General features: G+C 44.5%; 1 protein-coding gene across 1 annotated transcript in view; it reads left to right on the top strand.

Moving 5' to 3' along the window:
• Positions 1 to 12,361, top strand: part of LOC138372370 (tripartite motif-containing protein 59-like) — an 80,412-nt gene extending 68,051 nt beyond the window's left edge. Inside the window, exons 3-6 of the mRNA XM_069337670.1 lie at positions 3,868 to 4,569; positions 5,618 to 5,764; positions 9,734 to 9,949; positions 10,066 to 12,361. Coding sequence (XP_069193771.1) covers positions 3,868 to 4,569; positions 5,618 to 5,764; positions 9,734 to 9,949; positions 10,066 to 10,578 — 1,578 coding nt within the window. The 3' untranslated portion in view covers positions 10,579 to 12,361. The remainder of the gene's footprint in view (positions 1 to 3,867; positions 4,570 to 5,617; positions 5,765 to 9,733; positions 9,950 to 10,065) is intronic.
• Positions 12,362 to 27,477: the final 15,116 nt, after the last annotated feature.

Below are 27,477 nucleotides of genomic sequence, written 5' to 3'. Positions count from 1 at the left end.
GAGCAGCTATCTAACTTCACCCGTATCTTTCTGTTGTTTGTACCAGATGATTTGGTGCCCACTCTATAAGCTGACTTAATGTCTCTTGCTTCGATTGAATAATTCAACTTAGTACGCAATTCCTGGATCACGATGGCAGTACAGTCTTCTCTGTCAGTTTCATGGGGAAAATCATGTGATGAGATGATGACAGAATCAAGGAGCTTAAGTTGGTCTGATTCGTCTTGGGTTGCAGTGTGTTGCTGTTGTAGGGAGTTAAAATGGTTCTCTAACTTTTGTAGCATCTCTTCTTGCTTCTTAGAGGTTTCTGCTGGTTTAAAGTTAGTAACCGAGATCTGAAGAGAGCTTAATTCCTGTTCGAGGTGGCCGACTCTGGCAGACAGATCTTGGTTAATCTTGTGCATGGCCAAAGCATCATTCTGAAGCTTCATTATCAGGTCCGACTGCTCTCGGATTATAGACTTTTGGCCATCATGTATTTGAGTCAATAATCTGAGCCATGGATTATCAGCGAGACGCTTAAAGTCAGAACATGGGGAGGCAGCTCGTTTAAGTTGCTCCATATGGTTACATAACTGTTGTAAGGCTCGAGCCAGTGACGACGCTTCAATCAGCTGAGAAGGTTTGTTATTGTTGACGCAGGGAGGGTCGGTACTCCCCCCGGTAGCCCCTAAGGGGGAGACAGCCGCATTATTCCTGTTGCTAGCTTGGCTGGTTGGGTTCATCCTGATAGGTGTGCTATCATTCTTTGCGGCCTTGCCGAGCTTAGAATTGTTTTGCATGGTAGCAGCAGATGGGGTAGACTCGTTGATATGGCAGCAGCAAACGTCAGGTTAGCTTCCTCCAGGGAGCAACACTAATGAGGTCGAGATGAGCTAGTAGGTTAGGTTTTGTCGAATATTTCGGTCACATTTAGGTCACTGGGTACTTAGCTGCCTTCTGGGGTTGTTACATCATGTTAGGGATGTTGTGGGCTCAAGGAGCAGCTGATAAAGTTGGAGGGGCAGCAGGGTCGTCAGGAGCGGATGAGCGTTCGAGCGTGAATCTCGAGTTGGGTGAATTTCGTGAATCTCGAGAAAGTATGCTATACTTTCTAACTTAAATTTTTTTTTAAACACTTGGATGGCAAGATACTAAAGATATTGTTCACAACTTTTGTTAGACCAAAGCTGGAATGGTGTGGGGGTTTTCTTTTTTGCTTTCACGACTGCAATGCGTACGTCGCCAATGTACATGTGGCAGACGCTTCACGAAACTGTCGGAATTAGCAGAATAGAAAATACGAGAGCAACCGTACAGGGCCTGGGAGCAAGGTCGAGTTAGAGTCCTTGAAGGTCTCTTCTCAGACTAGCCTCACCTGGTCCTGCTCCACGTCGATCGCTGGAATCTCCTCAATGATGTAACACTTTAAGGGACTCCTAGGGTCCTCATCACATTTATAGTTTAGTGAATTAGGCAATTCGGTGTTGAAGACACCTAGAGCTGAAGGCTTGAGTAATATTGGCAGTATTCAGAAGTGGTTCAATGGTTCAACCCGTTAACTGTGCAACACATCATATGATGTGTTCAGTGATGTGCAGTAACTTGCACTACACATCATATGATGTATTGGAGTACTACGCAAGATTTAACGGCCCGCGGATACACGGGATTCACCACACTTTCATCAGGGCTCTTGTAAACAGACGCCATTTAAAAAAAAAATCGTGGGCCAAATTCCTGGGTGTTAGGGGCCTCAGTATTGAGTAAGCAACCAAGCCTGACGCATGCAGCATGAGCTCACAGCACTGCTGTTCAGCTTGTGACCACAGCATTGCCTAAAAATGCCATAATATACATGTTCTTGCTATTATTTAGCGAAGATATTATTACAGAAGACCCCTGACTGTGATAAAACTGACCAGGATTCTGATAATAGTAGGATTGTGGTGATATTTAGCACTGTGCTCCATGGAGGGAGGAGTAATGCTTTGGGAGGGAGGGTGGTGGCGTTGTCTTCTGACTGTGTGTGGCCACCTTTTATTGACTGCACTCACCCTACCAGCTTAGTAGTTCGCTTTGGTGAACACAAATGTAGATACTTATATATAACGTGTGTACAGAGTGTAATAACAGCAATAGGAGTAGGTTGAGAGCACAACTTATGTTGTTTACTGGTAGCCACTATGGTCTTTGGGCACCATACCAGCTTACTTGTACAAGTATGGTGAATAAAACAGGTAGATACTTATATATAATGTGCATATACAGGGTAATAACACCACAAACAGTATTGTTGGAGGAGAAATATTAGTGCGTCTGGCCTTGAGGGTGGCCGCCACCAGCTGACTGTGTAAGTAGCTATGTCACCATGACACAAATGCTGCTTGACCTAGATGCTCTAGATATTTCATCCCATTGATGCTTTGCTTCCATCCTGTCAAAGTTTGGTGGCCTTTATATAACTCCTATTATAAGATTATAGCTTTTTCATTTAATTCTAACCAAATAGTTTCTGTGTGTAGCTCAGTTTTGATTCCCTCTTTGAGACTACATTTCAAATTTTCCCGAACATATATGGCTACTCCCCCTTTCTCGTCTAATATATTTATCTGTGTGAAATAGTTTAAATCCGCTTATTTGATATTCAGCTATTAGTTCTTTATTTTCTACTTTCATCCATGTTTCGGTAAGTGCAATAATATAATTTTTTTTCTGTGCAGACGAGCATTTAAATTGTGTATTTTGTTTCTTAAACTCCTACTATTAGTGTAATATACCTTAAGTGTATTGTTATTTTGAGGCGCTTCTCTTTCCCCTGTTAGTTTTGCCAATTTGCTTCCTCCACTAACACATACTTTTATTACCTCCTTTCTCCATATCAATTTCTATAACACTATCCAGTTACAGTTTAAACCCAAACAAACCCCTCCAACCACAGGTTCCAATGAGTTGGCAACAGCAACCACCCCAGCCCTAGATAGATGCACTCCATCCTGAGCATACATGTCATTTCTTCCATTGAAGTGTTCCCAGTTATCTACGAATGATATTGCATTTAATTTGCAATATTTGTCCAGTTGGCAATTGACACCAAGTGCTCTCGTCAACTATTCGTTTTCATCTCCCTTTCTTGGAAGAATGCCACATATGACCGGGATTCCTCCCTTGCTCCTAACTAATTCTATGGCTGTCTTAGACCTCTGTATCAGTGTCTCACTCCTAACTTGTCCTACAACATTTTCACCGGCACTGACACAAATAATGGGTTTGTTCCCATTTCCAGTTATAACATCATTCATGTTGTTAACAATATCACCAATTCCTGCTCCCAAATAGCAAACCCTTAACTTGTTTCCCCTATCCCTGGCACAAAACGTTTTAGCCAAATACCTCACCTGGGAATCTCCCACAATGAAAATTCGCTTAAGTACTCCCATTACTTTGTGAGCATCTTGAGGGACTTGCGCTCCCTTCGTTGTCTTCCCTTTCGAGGGACTAAGACTAACTTAAACTAAGAATACTTGATCTTTCCTCCATTATCACACACGATAAATACATTTCCTTCCATTATTCGCAAGAAAGTAAGGACGGGTTTTGTTAGTCTGTAATCTCGGGTACGGCTTACAAGCAGCCCTACTGCAATATGTTACCTAAAAATATTATCCTTTACTCCGGGATATATTTATAAAAAATATTGGCCCTTCTGTGGATATGTTAATCTGTCAGTAATATTAACTCTGCTCTAGAATAGCTAATACAAAAAATGTATGTAAATATTATATAATTACTATTAGTAAATAATGTACCTGTACTGTAATATTACTTTTTTGAGGTGTCACTGTACTGTAATAATACATATAGCTTAACCAAATATTCTTTCCACAGGATAACAGGCCAGAGGAATGTTCAGTGTGTTATAACGATTATGATGACAAGCAGCTACGCCCTCGCACACTACCTTGCGGCCACACATTCTGCTCCCAGTGTATTGACAATGCTATCAAGAATGGTCAGCTGACCTGCCCCAGCTGCCGTGCCGAGCACGCTGCCAAAGCTGCTACTCAGTTCCCAATTAATTATGGTATGGAGGCCCTTATCAGAAAACTAAAAGGTATCGAGGTTGTACCAGAGAAAACGTTACCAGCAAAAACCATTAAAACTTCTGCAAGAGGCATCAGCAAGAAGTTACATTCCCTGGTGCAGGAGCAGAAGAGCAGCATCAGCACCCTCATTACTAGCTGTGAAGAGGTACTGTCCCAGCTGGGGGAGTACCGGGGGCAGCTGGGAGACTGGAAGACTCACCACCTCCAGCTCCAGGACAGACTCTGTGCTCTGGTAAAGCAGAACAAGTCAGCAATGAAGCTCTTGGAACTGGAGGATACCAGTGTGGTGGATATGACAACACAAGGAGAGGAAGGGAAGACTCAGCTGCAAGCCATGTTGGGGAAGCTCGATCCAGTCAACACCCTACAGGAGGTTGACACAACCATAGACACAGCTCATGAGTACAAGATGAAGGTAGAAGATTGGCTCCAGAAGTGCCAGGAACTCTTCCCAAATGTCAGGACTGTCCACACCTCAGTGAAGGTACGCTGCTGAAGGTCACATTGATCTCACCCAACTGTGTGTAGTATTGCCTCTATATAAACACTTTTGACATGGAGACACATCAAGATGAGAGTTGACTTTATATATAGGAAACTTTTTGTTCTAACACCTGATACATTTTTATTAATAAAGTCAACTGTCATCTTGGTGTTTCTCTACACTGTGGTCTGTGTAGAGAAACATTACTTATATTGTCAAATTACTTTACTCAGTCTGATGCTTCATTATAGTCCAGTTACTTTACTCAGAGCCTGATGCTTCATTAAAATCCAGTTACTTTACTTAATGCCTGATGCTTCATTATAGTCCAGTTACTTTACTCAGAGCCTGATGCTTCATTATAGTCCAGTTACTTTACTCAGAGCCTTATGCTTCATTATAGTGCAGTTACTTTACTCAGAGCCTGATGCTTCATTATAGTCCAGTTACTTTACTCAGCGCCTGATGCTTCATTATAGTCCAGTTACTTTACTCAGAGCCTGATGCTTCATTATAGTCCAGTTACTTTACTCAGAGCCTGATGCTTCATTATAGTGCAGTTACTTTACTCAGAGCCTGATGCTTCATTATAGTCCAGTTACTTTACTCAGCGCCTGATGCTTCATTATAGTCCAGTTATTTTACTCAGAGCCTGATGCTTCATTATAGTCCAGTTACTTTACTCAGAGCCTGATGCTTCATTATAGTCCAGTTACTTTACTCAGAGCCTGATGCTTCATTATAGTCCAGTTACTTTACTCAGAGCCTGATGCTTCATTAAAATCCAGTTACTTTACTTAATGCCTGATGCTTCATTATAGTGCAGTTACTTTACTCAGAGCCTGATGCTTCATTATAGTCCAGTTACTTTACTCAGCGCCTGATGCTTCATTATAGTGCAGTTACTTTACTCAGAGCCTGATGCTTCATTATAGTGAAGTTACTTTACTCAGTCTGATGCTTCATTATAGTCCAGTTACTTTACTAAGAGCCAGATGCTTCGTGATAGTCCAGGTTCCACCATTAATGTTTGTGTTGGTAATGACAGGTGCAGGAGACCATCAGCGAGGCCCTGGAGATGATGACCACAGAGACAGGTGCCACAGCTGACCCCGTACACCTGGGAGACTCAGCCTCCAGCATCATGGATAAAGTTCAGGAAATCACTGGAGAGATCCCCCGGAAGCAATTAACAGTAAGTTTTTTATTTTCTCTCGTGGTTCATATCACAAGATATTGAGTTGCGTTTTGAGGAGAAGAAGCCTGTTCTTAGGTTTATCGAGGTTCCCCAAGGTCTACTACTGACTTTCCTTAACATACAATTTACAATAGTTTCCTACCTCTTGGATAAATATTTACTGGTAGGTGAACAGGTGCAACAGCTGAAAGAAAACATGTGAACCATTCATGTCCTGCATGGTGATTGAACCTTTGATCCTCTATTGAACCCAGGATCCTGGGCCCCCCCCTCACAGAGGCACAGAGAGCAGGTGACACTCTACCAACCAATCCCCAAAGCATCCAGGATCCAGCCACAGGTCCAGCACCAACCCCCTGCAAGTAAAGGGGGACTGGAGCTACAGGTCCAGCACCAACCCCCTGCCAGTAGAGGGGGGCTGGAGCTACAGGTCCAGCACCAACCCCCTGCCAGTAGAGGTGGGCTGGAGCTACAGGTCCAGCACCAACCCCCTGCCAGTAGAGGGGGACTGGAGCTACAGGTCCAGCACCAACCCCCTGCCAGTAGAGGGGGACAGGAGCTACAGGTCCAGCACCAACCCTCTGCCAGTAGAGGGGGCTGGAGCTACAGGTCTAGCACCAACCCCCTGCCAGTAGAGGTGGGGGGGGGGGGGGGGGCTGCAGCTACAGGTCCAACACCAACCCTTTGCCTGTACAGGGGGGCTGGAGCTACAGGTCCAGCACCAACCCCTTGCCAGTAGAGAGGGGGGAGGGCTGGAGCTACAGGTCCAGCACCAACCCCCTGCCAGTAGAGGGGGACTGGAGATACAGGTCCAGCACCAACCCCCTGCCAGTAGAGGGGGGCTGTAGCTACAGGTCCAGCACCAACCCCTTGCCAGTAGAGGGGGACTGGAGCTACAGGTCCAGCACCAACCCCCTGCCAGTAGAGGGGGGCTGTAGCTACAGATCCAGCAACAACCCTTTGCCAGCAGAAGGGGGCAGGAGCTACAGGTCCAGCACCAACCCCCTGCCAGTAGAGGGGGACTGGAGCTACAGGTCCAGCACCAACCCCCTGCCAGTAGAGGGGGGCTGGAGCTACAGGTCCAGCACCAACCCCCTGCCAGTAGAGGTGGGCTGGAGCTACAGGTCCAGCACCAACCCCCTGCCAGTAGAGGTGGACTGGAGCTACAGGTCCAGCACCAACCCCCTGCCAGAAGAGGGGGGCAGGAGCTACAGGTCCAGCACCAACCCTCTGCCAGTAGAGGGGGCTGGAGCTACAGGTCTAGCACCAACCCCCTGCCAGTAGAGGTGGGGGGGGGGGGCTGCAGCTACAGGTCCAACACCAACCCTTTGCCTGTACAGGGGGGCTGGAGCTACAGGTCCAGCACCAACCCCTTGCCAGTAGAGAGGGGGGGAGGGCTGGAGCTACAGGTCCAGCACCAACCCCCTGCCAGTAGAGGGGGACTGGAGCTACAGGTCCAGCACCAACCCCCTGCCAGTAGAGGGGGGCTGTAGCTACAGGTCCAGCACCAACCCCTTGCCAGTAGAGGGGGACTGGAGCTACAGGTCCAGCACCAACCCCCTGCCAGTAGAGGGGGGCTGTAGCTACAGATCCAGCAACAACCCTTTGCCAGCAGAAGGGGGCCGGAGCTACAGGTCCAGCACCAACCCCCTGCCAGTAGAGGGGGACTGGAGCTACAGGTCCAGCACCAACCCCCTGCCAGTAGAGGGGGGCTGTAGCTACAGGTCCAGCAACAACCCTTTGCCAGTAGAGGGGGGCTGGAGCTACAGGTCCAGCACCAACCCCCTGCCAGTAGAGCGGGGGGCTGGAGCTACAGGTCCAGCACCAACCCCCTGCCAGTAGAGGGGGGCTGGAGCTACAGGTCCAGCACCAACCCCCTGCCAGTAGAGGGGGGGGCTGGAGCTACAGGTCCAGCACCAACCCCCTGCCAGTAGAGGGGGGCTGGAGCTACAGGTCCAGCACCAACCCCCTGCCAGTAGTGGGGGGGGGGGGGGCTGGAGCTACAGGTCCAGCACCAACCCTTTGCCAGTAGGTGCTTTCCTTGACTGGCTTCAGTTTATGTGTAGTGTAATGTGCTGATTGTCGTGAATTTTGTAGGTGTGATTGACTGATAATGGGTCCCTCACTGACTAAAGGTGATAATGGGGCTGACATTGTCCACAGATGATAATAGAACTGACACTGTCCACAGTTGATAATGGGGCTGACACTGACCACAGGTGATAATGGGACTGACACTGACCACAGGTGATAATGGGGCTGACACTGACCACAGGTGATAATGGGGCTGACACTGACCACAGGTCATAATGGGGCTGACACTGACCACAGGTGATAATGGGGCTGACACTGACCACAGGTGATAATGGGGCTGACACTGACCACAGGTGATAATGGGGCTGACACTGACCACAGGTGATAATGGGGCTGACACTGACCGCAGGTGATAATGGGGCTGACACTGACCACAGGTGATAATGGGGCTGACACTGACCACAGGTGATAATGGGGCTGACACTGACCACGGGTGATAATGGGGCTGACACTGACCACAGGTGATAATGGGGCTGTTACGGACCCGAGGCCGACGTCCGAGCACGGAGCAGTGACGACCGCGCCATCTGTGGGTCAGCTCCCGAAACCCCCTCCAAATGGACGACGACACCTGGTGAGGACGAAGTGTACCGGCCACAAGGGCCAGTTTCCAGTCCTGTTCAGCTCACAACACAGCCGCTGCTGACCTCTGGTGAGGTGGTGCTCAGACAACAGCGCCATCTATGGAGTGGATAGGTGGGCGTTTGTGTCTGAGCCTGTAAGTGAGGTGCTTTTGTGTGTACCTGTTATTGATGACGTGTCTGCTTACAGAGTCGACCTGGGACTGCTGTAAGGGAAGTTGAGTCAGTCTACCCAAGGCAGCCGTCCCCATACCAAGTGCTTTGCTGCAGCAGCTGTGAGTCGCCTCCCGGATGAACACTGTGGTGTTACCCTGCTTGTGAAGCGTCAGTTGAGGATTGTCATACCCGGGACCGACTGCTGGAGACGATTGACCACTGGGGTATTGTGGACAGGAGAGTGATCTGTGGTATCACACGAGGCTCCTGACTAGGGCGCTACCCTAGTATTGCTCGTGGAGTGGCCTGACCAGCGTTGCTGATCCGGAACCTGCCAGCTGTTCTGCTGGATTTGTGGTTGACGGCCTCCACGGCGGTGCCCCCAGTGGAACTGTGTTTTGGCTGGCCTGTGTCAGGGGTAGACTCAGCTTCATCGAAAGATTCGTCAAGAGACCACGAGAGCACCGAGGACTTGGCACCAAGAGGATCCAGCGTCTTTAGGAGAAGACGACCGTGTATATACTTTCCCTGTGTAGTGTTAATACCCCTCCCCCTGTGTAACTTTTATATATTATTTATTGGTGGCGGTGCTAATTATAATATTAAGTTTTTGACTTTATTTCCCTTCCCCTTTAAGTTACTTGCGTTACGGATCTCATCCCTTGAGAGCCACTACTGGCTTGGGGCCGGATACCCTTCCTCTAACAACATCAGAGTACGAACCCAGTTGCGACCCGTGAGGGCTGTAACAGGGGCTGACACTGTCCACAGGTGATAATGGGGCTGACACTGACCACAGGTGATAATGGGGCTGACACTGACCACAGGTGATAATGGGGCTGACACTGACCACAGGTCATAATGGGGCTGACACTGACCACAGGTCATAATGGGGCTGACACTGACCACAGGTGATAATGGGGCTGACACTGACCACAGGTCATAATGGGGCTGACACTGACCACAGGTGATAATGGGGCTGACACTGACCACAGGTGATAATGGGGCTGACACTGACCACAGGTGATAATGGGGCTGACACTGACCACAGGTGATAATGGGGCTGACACTGACCACAGGTGATAATGGGGCTGACACTGACCACAGGTGATAATGGGGCTGACACTGTCCACAGGTTGAGGACCTCCGCAGGATGAGTGAGCCCGTCAAGAGGCTGGTGGAGGCTGGCCGGGTGTTGGCCGTCAAGAGGCTGGTGGAGGCTGGCCGGGTGTTGGCCGTCCAGGAAGACCAAGATGGCCGCCGCTCCGCCAGGATAACTCTACAAGACGGACAGCTGTACCTCCACCCACTCCTGCGTCAGCCCACGCCCGACCACGCCCACACCCTCCAGGTCACTTTATTACAACCACTAGTCTTACTAACATTACTGACTTACTAAGTTTTGATAACTAATATGATAACATTTTGTTATACAGTTATCAGCATGATTTATTTGATTTTCTGCAGGAGAGTGAGGTTGTGGGCGTGCTGGAGCCCTCCTGCACCCTGGCGTTCCTTGACCTCGGGTGGGCGGGGTCAACAAGAGGGCGGGTCACCATCCGGCTGACCCCTGACACTCCACTGGCCAGACAGTTTGTGTTGTTGTGTACGGGCCAGCGGGGCCACACCTACCGCAACACTAAACTGTTGCGGGTGTGGGGCAAGGGTCAGCCGGGGGAGTGGGTGGAGGGCGGAGACTACGAGAGTAATGATGGTGAGGGAGGAGCCCCACTGCTGCCTGACCTCCAGGGGCAGTACCGAAAGTCAGCCCGGGCAGGAGCTGTGTTGGCCAGGTGGAGTCCGGAGAGTCCCAGGAGTGCCCAGTTCATCATCATCACCAGGGACCGCCAGGTTGGTGTCCATTGGTCATGTGTCTTCGGTGATGTGGTGAGCGGCCTGGATGTGGTGAGGGCAGCAGTCAACCACAGTAACATTAGGGAGGTGACTGTGGTGGACTGTGGTGTTGTGCTGCCACTCTAGTTCACTGTACCACCACCATCACTACTGTGGTGTTGTCCTGCCACTCTAGTTCACTGTACCATCACCATCATCACTGTGGTGTTGTGCTGCCACTCTAGTTCACTGTACCATCACTACTGTGGTGTTGTGCTGCCACTCTAGTTCACTGTACCATCACTACTGTGGTGTTGTGCTGCCACTCTAGTTCACTGTACCATCACCATCACTACTGTGGTGTTGTGCTGCCACTCTAGTTCACTGTACCACCACCATCACTACTGTGGTGTTGTGCTGCCACTCTAGTTCACTGTACCATCACCATCACTACTGTGGTGTTGTGCTGCCACTCTAGTTCACTGTACCACCACCATCACTACTGTGGTGTTGTGCTGCCACTCTAGTTCACTGTACCATCACTACTGTGGTGTTGTGCTGCCACTCTAGTTCACTGTACCATCACCATCACTACTGTGGTGTTGTGCTGCCACTCTAGTTCACTGTACCATCACCATCACTACTGTGGTGTTGTGCTGCCACTCTAGTTCACTGTACCATCACCATCACTACTGTGGTGTTGTGCTGCCACTCTAGTTCACTGTACCATCACCATCACTACTGTGGTGTTGTGCTGTCACTCTAGTTCACTGTACCACTACCATCACTACTGTGGTGGTAGTGGTACAGTGGTGTTGTGCTGCCGCTCTAGTTCACTGTACCATCACCATCACTACTGTGGTGTTGTGCTGCCGCTCTAGTTCACTGTACCATCACCATCACTACTGTGGCGTTGTACTGCCACTCTAGTTCACTATACCACCACCATCACTACTGTGGTGTTGTGCTGCCACTCTAGTTCACTGTACCATCACCATCACTACTGTGGTGTTGTGCTGCCACTCTAGTTCACTGTACCACCACCATCACTACTGTGGTGTTGTGCTGCCACTCAAGTTCACTGTACCATCACTATCACTATCACTCCTGCATCACCATGGACTGCGTGTTTTGATGCCAATATAATTTAAGGACACACCTTTATCACTATATCATCATAACTTCACTATCTTTGGTATTTAACACTTTGGTATTTATACTTTGGTATCATATTCCTGACAATCACGGCTGTATCACCATCAATGCTATATCTTCTCAGTACTGTAACCTATCATTGCTGTATCACTATTGCCTCACTATCACCTCTATATATCACCATCACCTCAGGCCCCACACATGGGGTCATATACTGACCATATTGAGTAACAAATTGTTGGTGTCACCATATGACAGCTGTTGTCACTGTTATATCACCAACAGCTCACTATCACTTAACACTGTCACTGCTACACCAACATCATTTCACTTTCTCGACATTATCACCTCACACTGATATTTCTTCCTTACATTTACTGATATATCACTATCACTGCTACAGCACCACTACCTCACCATCACTGCTATATCACCTCACTATCACTGCTATTTCACTATCACATGGGTGTGTTCTGATATTACCATACTGGTTCATGGTGTGTTGTGATATTACCATACTGGACCATGGTGTGTTGTGATATTACCATACTGGTCCATGGTGTGTTGTGATATTACCATACTGGACCATGGTGTGTTGTGATATTACCATACTGGACCATGGTGTGTTGTGATATTACCATACTGGACCATGGTGTGTTGTGATATTACCATACTGGTCCGTGGTGTGTTGTGATATTACCATACTGGACCATGGTGTGTTGTGATATTACCATACTGGACCATGGTGTGTTGTGATATTACCATACTGGACCATGGTGTGTTGTGATATTACCATAATGGTCCATGGTGTGTTGTGATATTACCATACTGGTCCATGGTGTGTTGTGATATTACCATACTGGTCCATGCTGTGTTGTGATATTACCATACTGGTCCATGGTGTGTTGTGATATTACCATACTGGTCCATGGTGTGTTGTGATATTACCATACTGGACCATGGTGTGTTGTGATATTACCATACTGGACCATGGTGTGTTGTGATATTACCATACTGGACCTTGGTGTGTTGTGATATTACCATACTGGACCATGGTGTGTTGTGATATTACCATACTGGTCCATGGTGTGTTGTGATATTACCATACTGGTCCATGGTGTGTTGTGATATTACCATACTGGACCATAGTGTGTTGTGATATTACCATACTGGTCCATGGTGTGTTGTGGTATTACCATATGGGTGTGAGGTGGTGTTATGACCACACATACACCAGTATGATCATACTGTAGCTGGTGTATGATGTGCTCAAACTGTATAGTGATGTCTTGGCTGATTAGCCTAGTATTAATTTATGTATAGTTATTCTTTTTTCAATAACACACTACTACTAAATGTGTATTGCCAATGTAGGCCACATATATCTATGTATATTATATTTTTGTACCATAATTCCTTGCCATGTATTAGTTGATATATATTAGAAGTGTAGTGAATAGCAGTAGCCTAATGTCATGTAGCTTGAAAAACTTCCGTATATGCTTATATTATGGAATGCTACATAATGCTGTTTTGGAAATATTATGTGAACTATGATGGAGAATGTATAAATTTAGGTCTCGGATGTATTACTGTCATATATACTGTGTAATTTCCCTTTCATTATTGTTCATTGCATTGTTCTCTAACATTAAATTCGATTTTGGCACTGTAAGATGTATACCACATAAACATGGTTTTGATTCACATGTATATATATGCACTTTATATTGTATTCATGTATACTTATGCATAATGGCTGGCGGGCAGACATCTTGAAATCCTCCCTTAACCCCTCCTCCCCTCTCCCGCCAGTGTTACCATGTCTTGCCAATATGAATTCTTTGTTCACATATTTTTTTATCATGATATAATCTTTAATGTACTGAATTATTGATATGTATTAATATGTAAGGTTGTGTATTATAGTCTTTATTTTGTTGATATATGAATTAGAAGTTCTTGATGGAGATATGTCTGTATATGAGCTTGAGATATTTGAAAGAAAGGAGTCAGCTGACTCATAGAGGTGGATACAGTGTCGCTCCCGGCCAGCATGGCTCTGGGCGGTCACTCTTTGATTTTCTCAGTCGAGCGCATGTGTTGCCGCTACGGTCCGGGTTTTGTGACCTTATTTGTGTCATTTGACTGCTAGGATATTTGTCATGTTGCAGTAATGTATACCATGGATCAGTTCTACCATTGTGCATCCTTTATACCAGGTGATAGGTGCTGTTATATATCTTAGTGAGGTGGGTACCTGAAGATCTTAAGTGATGCCATTGTGCTGTATATGATATTGATTCCTCATACCTCATTTGTTAATGGTTGTGACACCACCACCACCACCCTGTATTGGTATTAGCAGCATAATAGGCGCTAGTGTCCCACTGCGCCACGATAGAGCCTGGCGTCAGCTAGTGCTGATTGTATGCAGTTTTGAGACCTATTGATGATCATGCCCAGCTTTGAGAAGCTGGATAAATCATTGAGTGTGAGTTTATAGATTGTATTCTTTTTTTATGTTCATTTATGTTAATACCCAGTAAACTGGAATATTTTTTGTTAGCCTTTCACTCCCCTAGACACTTATTGATATTTGGCCAGGTTATATTTCCCATTGATGCTGTAGGTTACTCCCCCTTAACATACATATATATATATATATATATATATATATATATATATATATATATATATATATATATATATATATATATATATATATATATATATATATATATATATATATATATATGTCGTACCTAATAGCCAGAACGCACTTCTCAGCCTACTATTCAAGGCCCGATTTGCCTAATAAGCCAAGTTTTCATGAATTAATGTTTTTTCGTCTACCTAACGTACCTAACCTAACCTAACCTAGCTTTTTTTGGCTACCTAACCTAACCTTACCTATAAATATAGGTTAGGTTAGGTTAGGTAGGGTTGGTTAGGTTCGGTCATATATCTACGTTAATTTTAACTCCAATAAAAAAAAATTGACCTCATACATAGAGAAAAGGGTTGCTTTATCATTTCATAAGAAAAAAATTATAGTAAATATATTAATTCAGGAAAACTTGGCTTATTAGGCAAATCGGGCCTTGAATAGTAGGCTGAGAAGTGAGTTCTGGCTACTAGGTACGACATATATATATATATATTGTGACGGTAATGCGTTGGTGTTCGGCTGTTTAAGGCTAGGGGTATGGCCTCGTCACATAGTTATAAAAAAAAAATAGAAAAAACTGGAACTTCGTCTGTGGTAAGGTAAGGAGAAGACACACAAAACACAAGTAAACTTTAACAATGAAATTTTAATTACGTTAAATAAATCAAAACATGAAAAAATGGACAAACAAATTTGTATAATAAAATCAATCAATCAAAATAATAAGAATACTTAAATGACACAATGAAAAGTTACGTTAAGGCAAAATAACAAGAAGTGCAATACAAAATTAAATGGGAGGTGCTGGAATATTGGCTTTAAGCCACCACTTCTCTCAGTACACGCTAGCGTCTAGCCGGGAGGAGTGGTAACAACGAGAGCACCGAATATTCTGAGGTCTGAGGTCGTGGCGACCCCAGACATCAAGTAGTATGGGGGGGGGCGAGTGTAGGTGCAGCCAGACCGGCGACCAATCAGCGGAGCCGGTAGCGATCAACATGTAGTTTGGCGGTTTGAGTCCGAACAGGTGTCTGGCTGCAACGTTTTGCGCTCTGGCAAGCCTTGCTGGTGTTGTTGTCGTTGTTGGACATGTCTTCCATAGTCGTTTTATATAATTTCAACGACGTAATTATGGAGGGAAGAGCAGGCTCAATCTCTTGAAGGAGATTATCGTCACAACTCTCCCCCGAAGCCTGCGGTTCTGGAAGAAGTACGTCGTTATGTGGTGGAGTATTAGATGGAGTTGCTTCTACTTCATAAACTCTGGAGAGATCATGGGCTAAGATGTTGTCAGACTCTTGGTATAGCGTGTCTCCAGGTTGAATTTCTGCAGGTAGCAAGCCCATAGTAGAAGACGTTGAGATGAGAAGTGGGCGTGCTGCAGGAGGTGTAGGGTGGTGTGGTCCGTATTGATGGTGGACCGAGCACTTTTCAGGTGTGGAGTGAAGTGCTGAAGCTTCAGGATGAGGAAGAGTAGCTCCTTGCCAATTGTTCCGTAGTTCCTTGTAGCAGTAGTTGCTGACAGGTGTACTCTTCTCGCCTCGTTGCTGCATCACGACACCACCAACGTCGGTACCATTGGCGTCGACATGGAGGATGAAGGGCTTATCTGACGAGGTGAGAATGGAATTAGAAGAGGGCAAAGGAGCACGATTATTATCCTGAAAGCATTTGGGAAGATCATTAAGGATTTTGGAATTAGAAAGCGCTGACTCCTTGTCAGTGCTTTCGGGAGGAGAAGCTGGGATGGTCTCACTGTGGATGTAGGGTTCTGTGAAGGTAGAACAATTAGTCAGGACAGTGGGAGGAGTACCATTATATTGCTTCAGGAGGTTGACGTGGCACAGCTGGGTCTTCCGCCGCCTATCTGGAGTTTCTATTACGTAAATGTTATTATTCCTGCACTCTTTGACGCAGTAGGGTCCTGAAAACCTGTTTTGTAAAGGTGAACCTGGGATAGGGAAATAGGCAAGGACGAAGTCTCCCGGCTTGAATTTTCTTACTTTGCTGGTCTGGTCGTAATGAGTCTTCATTCTCACCTGGGCTTTCAATAGATTATCATGGGCAAAGCGGTGGACTCTCTCTAGAATGTGTTGAAGGTTTTGAAGAAACTGGGGCACATTCTGATGCTCACTGAAGGTGGCATCTCTGAGAGAGTCTTTGAAAGCCTTAAGGGGAGTACGGCACTTACGGCCGTAGAGCATCTCATAAGGAGATACTCCTAGGGACTCATTGGGGAGACTTCTGAAAATACACATTATAAGGTCAATCTGCTTATCCCAATCCTTCGAGGTTTCACTACAAAACTTTTTCAAGAGTGCTTTGATGGTCTGATGACTACGTTCAAGAGAACCCTGTGAAGCAGGATGATAGGGGCTGGACAATACCTGTTTGATGTTGAACTCCTCCAGTGTCCTTTTGAAGAGATCACTGGTGAAGTTGGTGCCACAGTCACTTTGAATCTCCCTGGGAAATCCGTATTGAGTGAAGATCTTCAATAGATGTTTGATAACCGTAGCAGCCGTGATGTTCTTCACTGGAACTGCTATGGGAAATCTGGTGGTAGGACACAGGATGGTTAGGATGTAGGCGTTACCTGAACTGGTCCGAGGTAAAGGACCAACACAGTCTATTATGAGTCTGTGGAAAGGTTCCGCAGGCACCTGTATGGGAATCAGTGGTGCTCTGGGAATGGAGACGTTCGGTTTGCCTGCCATCTGACATGTATGACACTGTTTTACGTACTGTTTGACGTTATTTACCATACCTGGCCAGTAGTAGTCTTGACGAATCCCATGGTAAGTCTTGTTGAAGCCGTAGTGGGAGAATGCTCCGTGGGCCAGGTGTAGAATAGTGGGCCGCAGGCTGGTAGGAATCACAAGTTGTTCGATGTTGGCCCAATCGTCCTCCTCCTTCAGTTTACTGGGTCTATATCTGCGGTAGAGCAAGTCGTTCTCTAGGAAGAACCCAGGAATACTGTCGGGTTGAGTCTCAGCCTGGAAAAACAATGGTGTTAAAGTAAGATCTTCCCTCTGCAACTTACGGAACTCCAACTTGGTCAGATGCGGGGGTAGTTTCTGAGGGTCTTGAGGGACAGCGGTAGCAGTAGGGTCAGCTGGCTGTGGACGTGCGGCTTGTGCACGGGTGGTCACGAGAACCGGAGGAGAAACTTCATCACTCTCTTGAACCTCTGCTGGAACATACTCAAGAATAGGGTTTATTGGCACAGAGTTACACACCTGGGGTTTGTCCATGACGATCAGGTTGGTCGGTTGCAGGTCTTCTGCCAAGTCGTTGCCTAGGAGAAGTTGCACTCCAGGCATGGGAAAAGGCTTTTCCCTGACGGCGACTTGGACTTCCCCGTTCACGTAGGGACAATCCAGGTGGACTCTGGCGAGAGGGTATGGAGTGGTAGCAGTGAGGTCAGTGATGAAGACGGTTTCTCCGGTGTAGACGATGTTGGGCACAGCCGACTTCAAGATGATCGATTGTAGAGCCGCTGTGTCCCTCAAGATCTTCAATTTGAAACGTCCCTCCGGATTTGAACCGTTGGCAGAGACAGTTCCAGTATACAGGTGGTTACTGAAAAGAGAAAGATCATTAACATCAACACCAACATTCATCACAGGCTTACCGGACTTAGGAGGAGTTGGTTTGGGTCTTTGTTGGTCAGTGGTTCCCTTGTATCGAGACTTACCACACTTGTCTATGGTATGTCCATAGAGTCTACAATACTTGCAGTACAGTTGTGAACCAGCTTGATCGGGGCTCACCTTCTCGTAACTGTACCACGACTTCTTACTGGAGGATGGTTCAGGTGTCAGCCGGTGGATGAGGCTGTAAGTGTCAGCCGACTTAGCACACTTCAGGTAGTCGGTTTCTTCTTTATCTGCTAAGTAGAGGCGGACAGGAGGAGGCACACGTCTCAAGAATTCTTCAACAAGCATCAGGTTGACGAGTTCTGTAAAAGTAGAGACATGTGCTGCTTCCAGCCATTTCATGAAATACCTCCGTTTCGTGTTAGCAAACTCGAGGAAGGTAGTGGTACTTGCCTTCAGGTGGTCACGGAATTTCCTTCTATAACTTTCAGTAGAGAGGAGGTAGGCGTCCAACACTGCTTGTTTCAGAGTGTGGTAGTCATTCTCAGACGCCAAAGTACTGAGTGTGACTGCAGCTCTACCTGTAAGATGGACTCTGAGAAGTGTGGCCCATTGGTTGACAGGCCAACTGAGTTGATTAGCAAGGGTTTCAAAGGTGGTAAAGAACACATCAACTTCTGCTTCTACAAAGGATGGCATTAACTTACTTGCATGTGATATATTAAAACTGACGGGAAGATTGGCAGTAGCTTGCTGGCGTTGAGTGAAGTGTGAGGTTTCCAAGGCGATTTCGCGTTGACGACACTCTAGAGCCAGAGTCGCTTGTTGCTTGTCATGTTCGCGTTGCATCTCCAACTCGCGTCGTTTGGTTTCAAGCTGTACTCGTTCCCGCTCCTGGAGTAGTGTAACCTCACGTTCCTGGAGGGCGAGTCCACGTTCATGTTCTTCTCTCCTCAAAGCAGCTTCGCGTTCTTGTTCTTCTCTCCTCAAAGCAGCTTCGCGTTCTTGTTCTTCCCTCCGTATGGCAGCTGCTCGTTCTTGTTGTTCGAGGGCTTCCCTTTGTTGTTCGCGGGCTTCCCTTTGCTGCTCACGTTCAATCTTGGCCAGTTCTAATTGGAGTTTCATCGTTGCCAAATCAGTTTTTCCTGAAATATAGTAAGTTTCATGAGTTTCAGAGTCTATCTTACCTTGCTCTAAATAGTAATCCAGCAACAGGTTGTGTAGGTCATTTTTGTTGGCTTGGTAGGGAACTTCTAGTTGATACTCATGTGCAAGAGTTTGTAATTCAGTCTTCTTGGCACGACTTAAAGTCCCTATTTCACCTGCTGGATTGTTACGGAAAGCTTGGAGACGAAACATGGTGAAATTAGCAAATAAAGGTACACGAATATTCAATAGTGAATGTCAGAAACAGGACAACGTGGCAACTGGTACCTATCCTGTGAGATCTTTAACAATTAAAGTTAAGTAAAAGATGTTAAATGATTAAATTAAATCAAAGGCGCAGGAAATCTTGTACCCGGTACTCATGTAAGAGGATAAGGGCAAGAAAATCCCACTAACAAATGAAACAGAGTTTCGAAAACAAATGAAACAGTAAATTGCTTCAAAAGTAAAATTGGTAGTCCAAGGATGTAGGCATACCTTGCCACGTCTCTATAGGACATAAAGCAAGTTTTTCCTACTGAATTTAATATGATACTTACAGAATTAGCGAACTTTTGTGCTCTGAAAAAATAAGCTAATTCCCTACCGTTGTATGTATCATCATCTCTGACTGACGTGTAGGGGTGCGAGGTGTCAACTGGTGACGAGAACTGCTGCTGAGGTCCCAATTCAGCAACTAAAGTTCGAGCTAGAGGAACTATGGCCCTCTTTGTCCTCCTACAGTCAGATTGCAGATGATTGGGTACTCTTGACCCGGGGCAGACCACAGTACCAGGGTACCAATATGATGATCTGTCAGAATGAGAAATATTCAAGGGACATAGATGGTAAACACGAGTAATAACACGGAGGGAGAGATGACCAATTAAGAGTATGACTGCGGCCTACAGTCACCACGTAATCCAAAGTTGTCTCACCTTCACCACTCTCGTAATGCACAATACACCGCACCTTATAAAAAATGAAATTGAATATGAAAAATAGTAAAGCTACGTTAACAAAGTTAAATACGCTTACCATAAATTACCACTTGGCACCAGTACCTGAGTGAAGCTCCTAGGACAGGCCCCCATATAACTTGTGACGGTAACGCGTTGGTGTTCGGCTGTTTAAGGCTAGGGGTATGGCCTCGTCACATAGTTATAAAAAAAAAATAGAAAAAACTGGAACTTCGTCTGTGGTAAGGTAAGGAGAAGACACAAAACACAAGTAAACTTTAACAATGAAATTTTAATTACGTTAAATAAATCAAAACATGAAAAAATGGACAAACAAATTTGTATAATAAAATCAATCAATCAAAATAATAAGAATACTTAAATGACACAATGAAAAGTTACGTTAAGGCAAAATAACAAGAAGTGCAATACAAAATTAAATGGGAGGTGCTGGAATATTGGCTTTAAGCCACCACTTCTCTCAGTACACGCTAGCGTCTAGCCGGGAGGAGTGGTAACAACGAGAGCACCGAATATTCTGAGGTCTGAGGTCGTGGCGACCCCAGACATCAAGTAGTATGGGGGGGGGGGCGAGTGTAGGTGCAGCCAGACCGGCGACCAATCAGCGGAGCCGGTAGCGATCAACATGTAGTTTGGCGGTTTGAGTCCGAACAGGTGTCTGGCTGCAACGTTTTGCGCTCTGGCAAGCTTTGCTGGTGTTGTTGTAGTTGTTGGACATGTCTTCCATAGTCGTTTTATATAATTTCAACGACGTAATTATGGAGGGAAGAGCAGGCTCAATCTCTTGAAGGAGATTATCGTCACAATATATATATATATATATATATATATATATATATATATATATATATATATATATATATATATATATATATATATATATATATATATATATATATATATATATATTGTGCATATCCTTGTTGAATGTCCTGACTTCCAGGACGAGCGTGTGTCTTGCTTTCCGACCGTCCCTCGCGGTCACTTGTCCCTCGATAGAATTCTAGGTGAATTGGATACTTTGGATACCTGCGTTTTCAGTTCATCCTCGTCGCCAATGTGATGTTGTGTGTTGCTGAGGAAGTCTTGGTTGTAGGGTTGATATAAAGCCAATGCCAGGGTTGATATAAAGCCAAAGCCAGGGTTGATATAAAGCCAAAGCCAGGGTTGATATTAAGCCAAAGCCAGGGTTGATATAAAGCCAAAGCCAGGGTTGATATAAAGCCAAAGCCAGGGTTGATATAAAGCCAAAACCAGGGTTGATACAAAGCCAAAGCCAGGGTTGATATAAAGCCAAAGCCATGGTTGATATAAAGCCAAAGCCAGGGTTGATATAAAGCCAAAGCCAGGGTTGATATAAAGCCAATTCCAAGAGTACGACTGAGTCAAACTAGAAATGCTTTACAATTCAAGGGACCTGGAATGTGGAATGACCTTCCCAATTATATTAAAGACTGTACCTCACCCAACCAGTTTAAGATAAAAACTAAGTACTACCTAATTAACTCAATGTAACCTACCTCACCCCCAAAATGACAACCCATGTCTTCTATTTTAAACAATGCTGTTTTGTTGACCAAATTGTATTTTTGCTTTTTTTTCTGCCATGTTCCCCCCCCCCTCTTTTTTTATTTTTTTCTTATTTTTCTCAACACAATTTATACTTTAATCTCAATTAGTATTAAGTTTTAGTCTTAGTGTTTTTCCTGCCCGAAATGCTTTGCGTAATAGTGGCTTTAGGCATTGTATGTACTAGCTCTATCTATAAATAGAGCTAGTGGCTTTATAATATAATAGTGGCTTTAGGCATTGTATGTACTAGCTCTATCTATAAATCCATCAACTTTTGTATCTTACCTTGTATGTATGTACCTTACCTGAATAAAAATTTATTTATTTATTTATAATGCTTGGCTACTGACTTTAATACTTATAAAGATACATGACTAGCAGCATCCAAGCCTGGCGGGCGTCCTGTACGCTCCCTGTTGTTAACATACTGCTGGCGTATGAAACAGCGCATACAAATGGATGGTGCCTTTTGCTATGAACATGACATCGTCCATTCTCAGTTAGGCGCTAGAGAAACTTACAAGGAAACGTCTCTTGGAACACTTAAAAAATTAAGATTTCTCTCAAAGCACCAGCATGGATTTAGTTAAGGCTGATAATGCCATACGATTTTTTAAAGGTTATGATTAAATACAAATGATAAAACTAATGGAAGAAGGGTTAGCTGCCATTATTTTCATTGTTAATCAACAAATGAGAAGGCCCCAGGAATAGTACAGGCTGGAAAGCTATTTCTTGATTCTGTTAACACAACAAGGTTGTTATAACTGAAAAATGCTGCTATGGGGGATCTAGTATTACTCTGGTGTAGGGGCAGTTAGAATTAAGATGTATCTCTAGTTGTGGAGATCAGTAAGGCCCGGCCCCCAATAAAAATATAAATCATGATTAACAATTGACTACAAGGCAATGTCAGTTTAGAGGTAGATCATAGATCTCCTACCCAGGAAGAATGGATACTCCTTTAAAACTAACTTATTTATTAACCCCTTAACAACCCCCCATATACATCCACACCAATAACAATAATAATAATTACTTTACCACCCTACCTTACGTTAAAAGCCTTGGTCCACATAAGCAGGATGCACAAGCTAGGGTAAAGTTTACTAGGGAAGCACTTGAAGCTTGGGGCAGCTTAGGGGTAGTGAGCCCACTTGGTACCTTATCACAACACAACACTAATGGGTACCCAAAACACTGGCAAATACTACCCCAAGGTCTCCACCAATCTTACAATCCCACAGTAGGCAAACTTAAATATACCATACTAAACTTAGTACACTTAGACATAGAAATAGGTAAGGGAGAGTAGAAGGAAGAAGGGGAGAGAGGTGCAGAGCCCCACAGTCCAGATGTTTACACCTCGAACGCCACCAGAGAAGACCGCATCCAGCGACCAGATCAGGGCTCCCGAGTTGTGTGGTGCCGGGAAGAGCCTAATTGATCGTGCAGCTATACACATTACAAATCCTCACCAATGTACAATATTGTTTACTTTACTCATTCTAAGGATAGTTAATAATTACTACAATGTTATACTTAATCCACAACAAGCTCAAGAGTCTGAATGCTTGTGAGCAACAAGATTCGTCTTATGTCTGGCAAGGAAGATACGAACAAATACACCTCGCCATGTGTCCCAAATAATATAAAGTAGTTTATTTAACTCAATTTGACCTCTGGTTTCCACTGGTGAACGCAGGGTCGTAACAAAGGTGAAGACTGCTAGGATGGTACACACGCACATGGACAGATAATTTACATCAAAGTTGTGAGAAACGTTTAGGTGACCACAAGACTATTATCTAGGCAACGCAGTGTCCCAGACTTACTAATGTTCCACAGTCACATCCATATTGATTGAATTATTTATTTATTTATTTATCTATTTATTTATTTAATTAATTTTTTATTTAAGGTAAGGTAATTATCAAAAGAAGACACCAAACCGGGAAGGCTATGTAGCACTATCAAAGCGCGAAATAATCAGAGGGCGCTAAATATCACCAAGAATGCCAATACGAGAACAAAAACGCATAAGGCGAACGATATCAAAAGTATCCGATTCACCTAGAATTCTATCGAGGGACAAGTGACCGCGAGGGACGGTCGGAAAGCAAGACACGCTCGTCCTGGAAGTCAGGACATTCAACAAGGATATGCACAACTGTAAGAGGGACAACGCAATTCAGACAATAAGGAGCAGGGCGGCGCTCCATTAAGTGACCGTGGGTTAAGCGGGTATGACCAACCTGCAGCCGTGCCAAAGCAGTTTCCCACCGCCGGTTACGGTGGCAGGAGGAAGGCCACGGGGACACACTACGTTTGAGAGTACGCAGCTTGTTACCAACCACAGAGGACCAATAACACTGCCAACGGGCAAGAATGGAAGAATGAAAAACAGGATAAAAGGCGGAATAAGGAATACCTTTACGGGAGATGGGACAAGAACGGAAAGCTTCCTTAGCGGAAGCATCCGCACGCTCATTGAAAGAAACACCAATATGGCTGGGAACCCAGCAAAACTCTACTGATTTAAATTTACTAGAAATAAGAAACAGCCAATGTTGAATCTCGATGACCACCGGATGGACAGGATTAAAGGACCCTAGAGCCATGAGGGCACTACGAGAATCAACTACAACCACAAAGGAGGAATGAGAATGAGAAAGCAAGAGACGAAGAGCATAGAGAATAGCATAAAGTTCTGCCGTAAAGACGCTAGCCTCCGAAGGGAGGCGACACATATAAGTACGGTCAGGAAAAACAACAGAGTAGCCCACACCGTCCGCAGACTTAGACCCATCAGTGAAGATGGAAATAGAGTGGGAGTGCGAAGAAAAGTGCTCAAGGAAGAGGCTTTTCAGAATCGTAGGAGGGGTAAAGGCGTTAGTAATACAAGTCAAGGACGTACAAAACTTGGGAAGGGGGACTCTCCACGGAGGTAAGGAAGGAACAATACGAGGAGAAACATTAGAAATATGGACAGAAAGAGAATCCTGTAAGCGAGATAACCGGACAGAAAGTGGGAGACAATGAAGAGGAACAGGAACACAAGGAGGAGGAAAAGTCAATGCACGACACTTGAAACAATCGAGGGATCCCACCTCCACCACGTTCCTCGTGGGAGGAAATGATGTTGGTCGAGTTAGGAGTGAGGAACTGATTCAGAGGTATAAAACAGCCATAGAATTAGTTAGGAGCAAGGGAGGAATCCCGATCATATGTGGCATTCTTCCAAGAAAGGGAGTGGGAAATGAATGGATGTCGAGGGCAATTGGTGTCAATTGCCGGCTGGAAAGATATTGCAAATCAAATGCAATATCTTTCATAGACAACTGGGAACACTTCTATGGAAGAAATGAAATGTATGCTCGTGATGGGGTGCATCTATCGAGAGCTGGGGTTGTTGCTGTTGCGAACTCGTTGGAAGAAGTGGTTAGAGGTGTTTGTTTGGGTTTAAACTGTTAGTAGATAGAGGTATGGGAATTGATTTGGAGGAAGGAGGTAATAAAAGTATGTGTTTGTGGGAGAAAGGAATTGGCAAAATGATCAGGGAAAGAGAAGGGCCTCAAAATAACAATTCACTTAGGGTATATTACACTAACAGTAGAAGTCTAAGAAATAAAATTAACGGATTAAATGCTCTTATCTGCACAGAAAAAATAGATATTATTGCACTTACCAAAACGTGGATGAATGTAGAAAATTAAGAACTATTAGCTGAATATCAAATAAATGGATTTAAACTATTTCACACAGATGAAAGATATTAGACGAGGAGGTCGAGTAGCCATATATGTTAGGGACAATTTGAAATGTAGTCTCAAAGAGGGAATCAAAACTGAGCCACACACAGAAACTATTTGGATAGAATTAAACGAAAAAGCTAATAATATTATAATAGGAGTTATATATAGGCCACCAAATTTAGACAGAATGGAAGCAAAGCATCTATGGGATGAAATATCTAGAGCATCTAGATCTAACATTATTTATGTCATGGGTGACTTTAATTTTAGTGGAATAAACTGGTTGAACAAAACAGGGAATAGTGAAGCAGAAGATTTTCTAGAATTAATTGACGATTGCTTTCTTACTCAACACATTAAGGAACCAACACGGGAAAATAATATTTTAGATTTAGTGTTAACTAACAGGGAAACACAAATTAATGACATTGAAATAGGGAGTGAGCTAGGGAACAGTGATCACAAAGAAATCAGATTTAGCATAGAATGGAATAGACCTGTAGGAGAAAATTCTGTTAGAGTGCCAGATTTTCGAAAAGCTGATTTTAATAGCCTAAGAATTTTTTTGGGTCAAATTGATTGGAAAGCCTTGGGTATGGGGTGTGAACCGGTCTTGGAGCGAGACATGAACCCAGCGATAGGTGACTTAAATGGGGATTTCGATGTGGATTCAATATATAACTTATTTAAGAATATTCTAAACAAAACACAGGAACGTAGTATACCATACAAATTGAATAGATCGAATACTAATGACCCAAAGTGGATAACAAAGAATTTGAAGAACCTTATAGGTAAAAAGAGAGCTAGGTACAAAAGGATTAAAAATGGGGAGGTCACTTTAGAACAGGAATTCGTACAACTGGTTAGAAATGTTAAAAAAGAGATAAGGAAAGCAAAAAGAAACTATGAAGTTCGCATAGCAGGGCAAGCAAAGACAAATCCTAAAGGGTTTTTTCAGTTATATCGTACTAAGACTAGGGAAAGAATAGGTCCAATAAAAACTGAGACAGGTCAAATAACAGATAGTGATGAAGAGATGAGTAGTATTTTTAATAAATATTTTGTATCTGTATTTACTAAAGAGGAACTTAACAATATGCCTTCAGCCGAACTAGTCTATGTGGGTGGGGATGAGAACAGGTTGACGAGTTTAGCAGTTACCAGGGAGGATGTTCTTAAACAAATAGTAAAACTCAAACCAAACAAATCCCCAGGGCCGGATGAAGTGTTTGCTAGGGTGCTTAAAGAATGCAAAGAGGAGCTTTCCGAGCCACTGTCTACCATATTTAATAAATCAATAGAGTCAGGCAGAGTGCCAGAGTCATGGAAGGTAGCTAATGTGGTACCAATTTTTAAGAAAGGAGATAGATCACTTGTGTCAAACTATCGGCCAATTAGCCTAACGTCTATTGTGGGAAAGTTACTTGAATCAATAATTGCAAATACAATTCGTCTCCATCTTGAAAAACATAAATTAATAATTGAGTCGCAACATGGTTTTATAAATGGCCATTCATGTTTAACAAATTTGTTATCTTTTTATTCTAGCATAGTTGAGGCAGTTGATAGTGGTAAGGATTGTGATGTTGTGTACCTTGACTTTAGCAAAGCTTTTGATACAGTGCCACATGAAAGACTAATTAAAAAGATAGAGTCTCATGGTATTGGGGGTGCTATATTAAGCTGGATTAGGGCATGGCTATACCAAAGGAAACAGAGTTAGTATAAATGGAATCAAGTCAGAGTGGGAAAATGTTGTAAGTGGAGTGCCTCAAGGCTCTGTCCTGGGACCTCTGTTGTTTATAATATATATAAATGATTTAGATTCATTTACATTTAGATTCACCTGGCTGGTTAGATTCATCCAGTCAGTCAGGTGCTGTCACAGTTTGCGGTTGTGTTAGCTGGAGCTCTGGAGTAACATTATTATTGCAATAATGGAAGGATTAGTAAATGATTTGGTGAGTTTGGTTGGAGCTCTGAGAGCAGAGATGGACTCCCTGCGGGAGGAGGTACGACGGCTGAGACTTCGAGAGGAAACGAAGGAGGAGACCAATGTTGACGAGATCTCATCGTGGAGAGTAGTGAAAGACAGGGGTCTTAAGAAGACTTTGACAAGGCCGCCTACAGACGCCCTAAGGACGGCAAATTCATTTGCCTTGTTG

Source organism: Procambarus clarkii, chromosome 38 (genome assembly GCF_040958095.1).
Source record: "Procambarus clarkii isolate CNS0578487 chromosome 38, FALCON_Pclarkii_2.0, whole genome shotgun sequence".
In the NCBI taxonomy this organism is placed as follows: Eukaryota; Metazoa; Arthropoda; class Malacostraca; order Decapoda; family Cambaridae; genus Procambarus; species Procambarus clarkii.
Note: the sequence above shows the minus strand (reverse complement) of the source record. Positions and strands in the feature narration are given on the sequence as shown.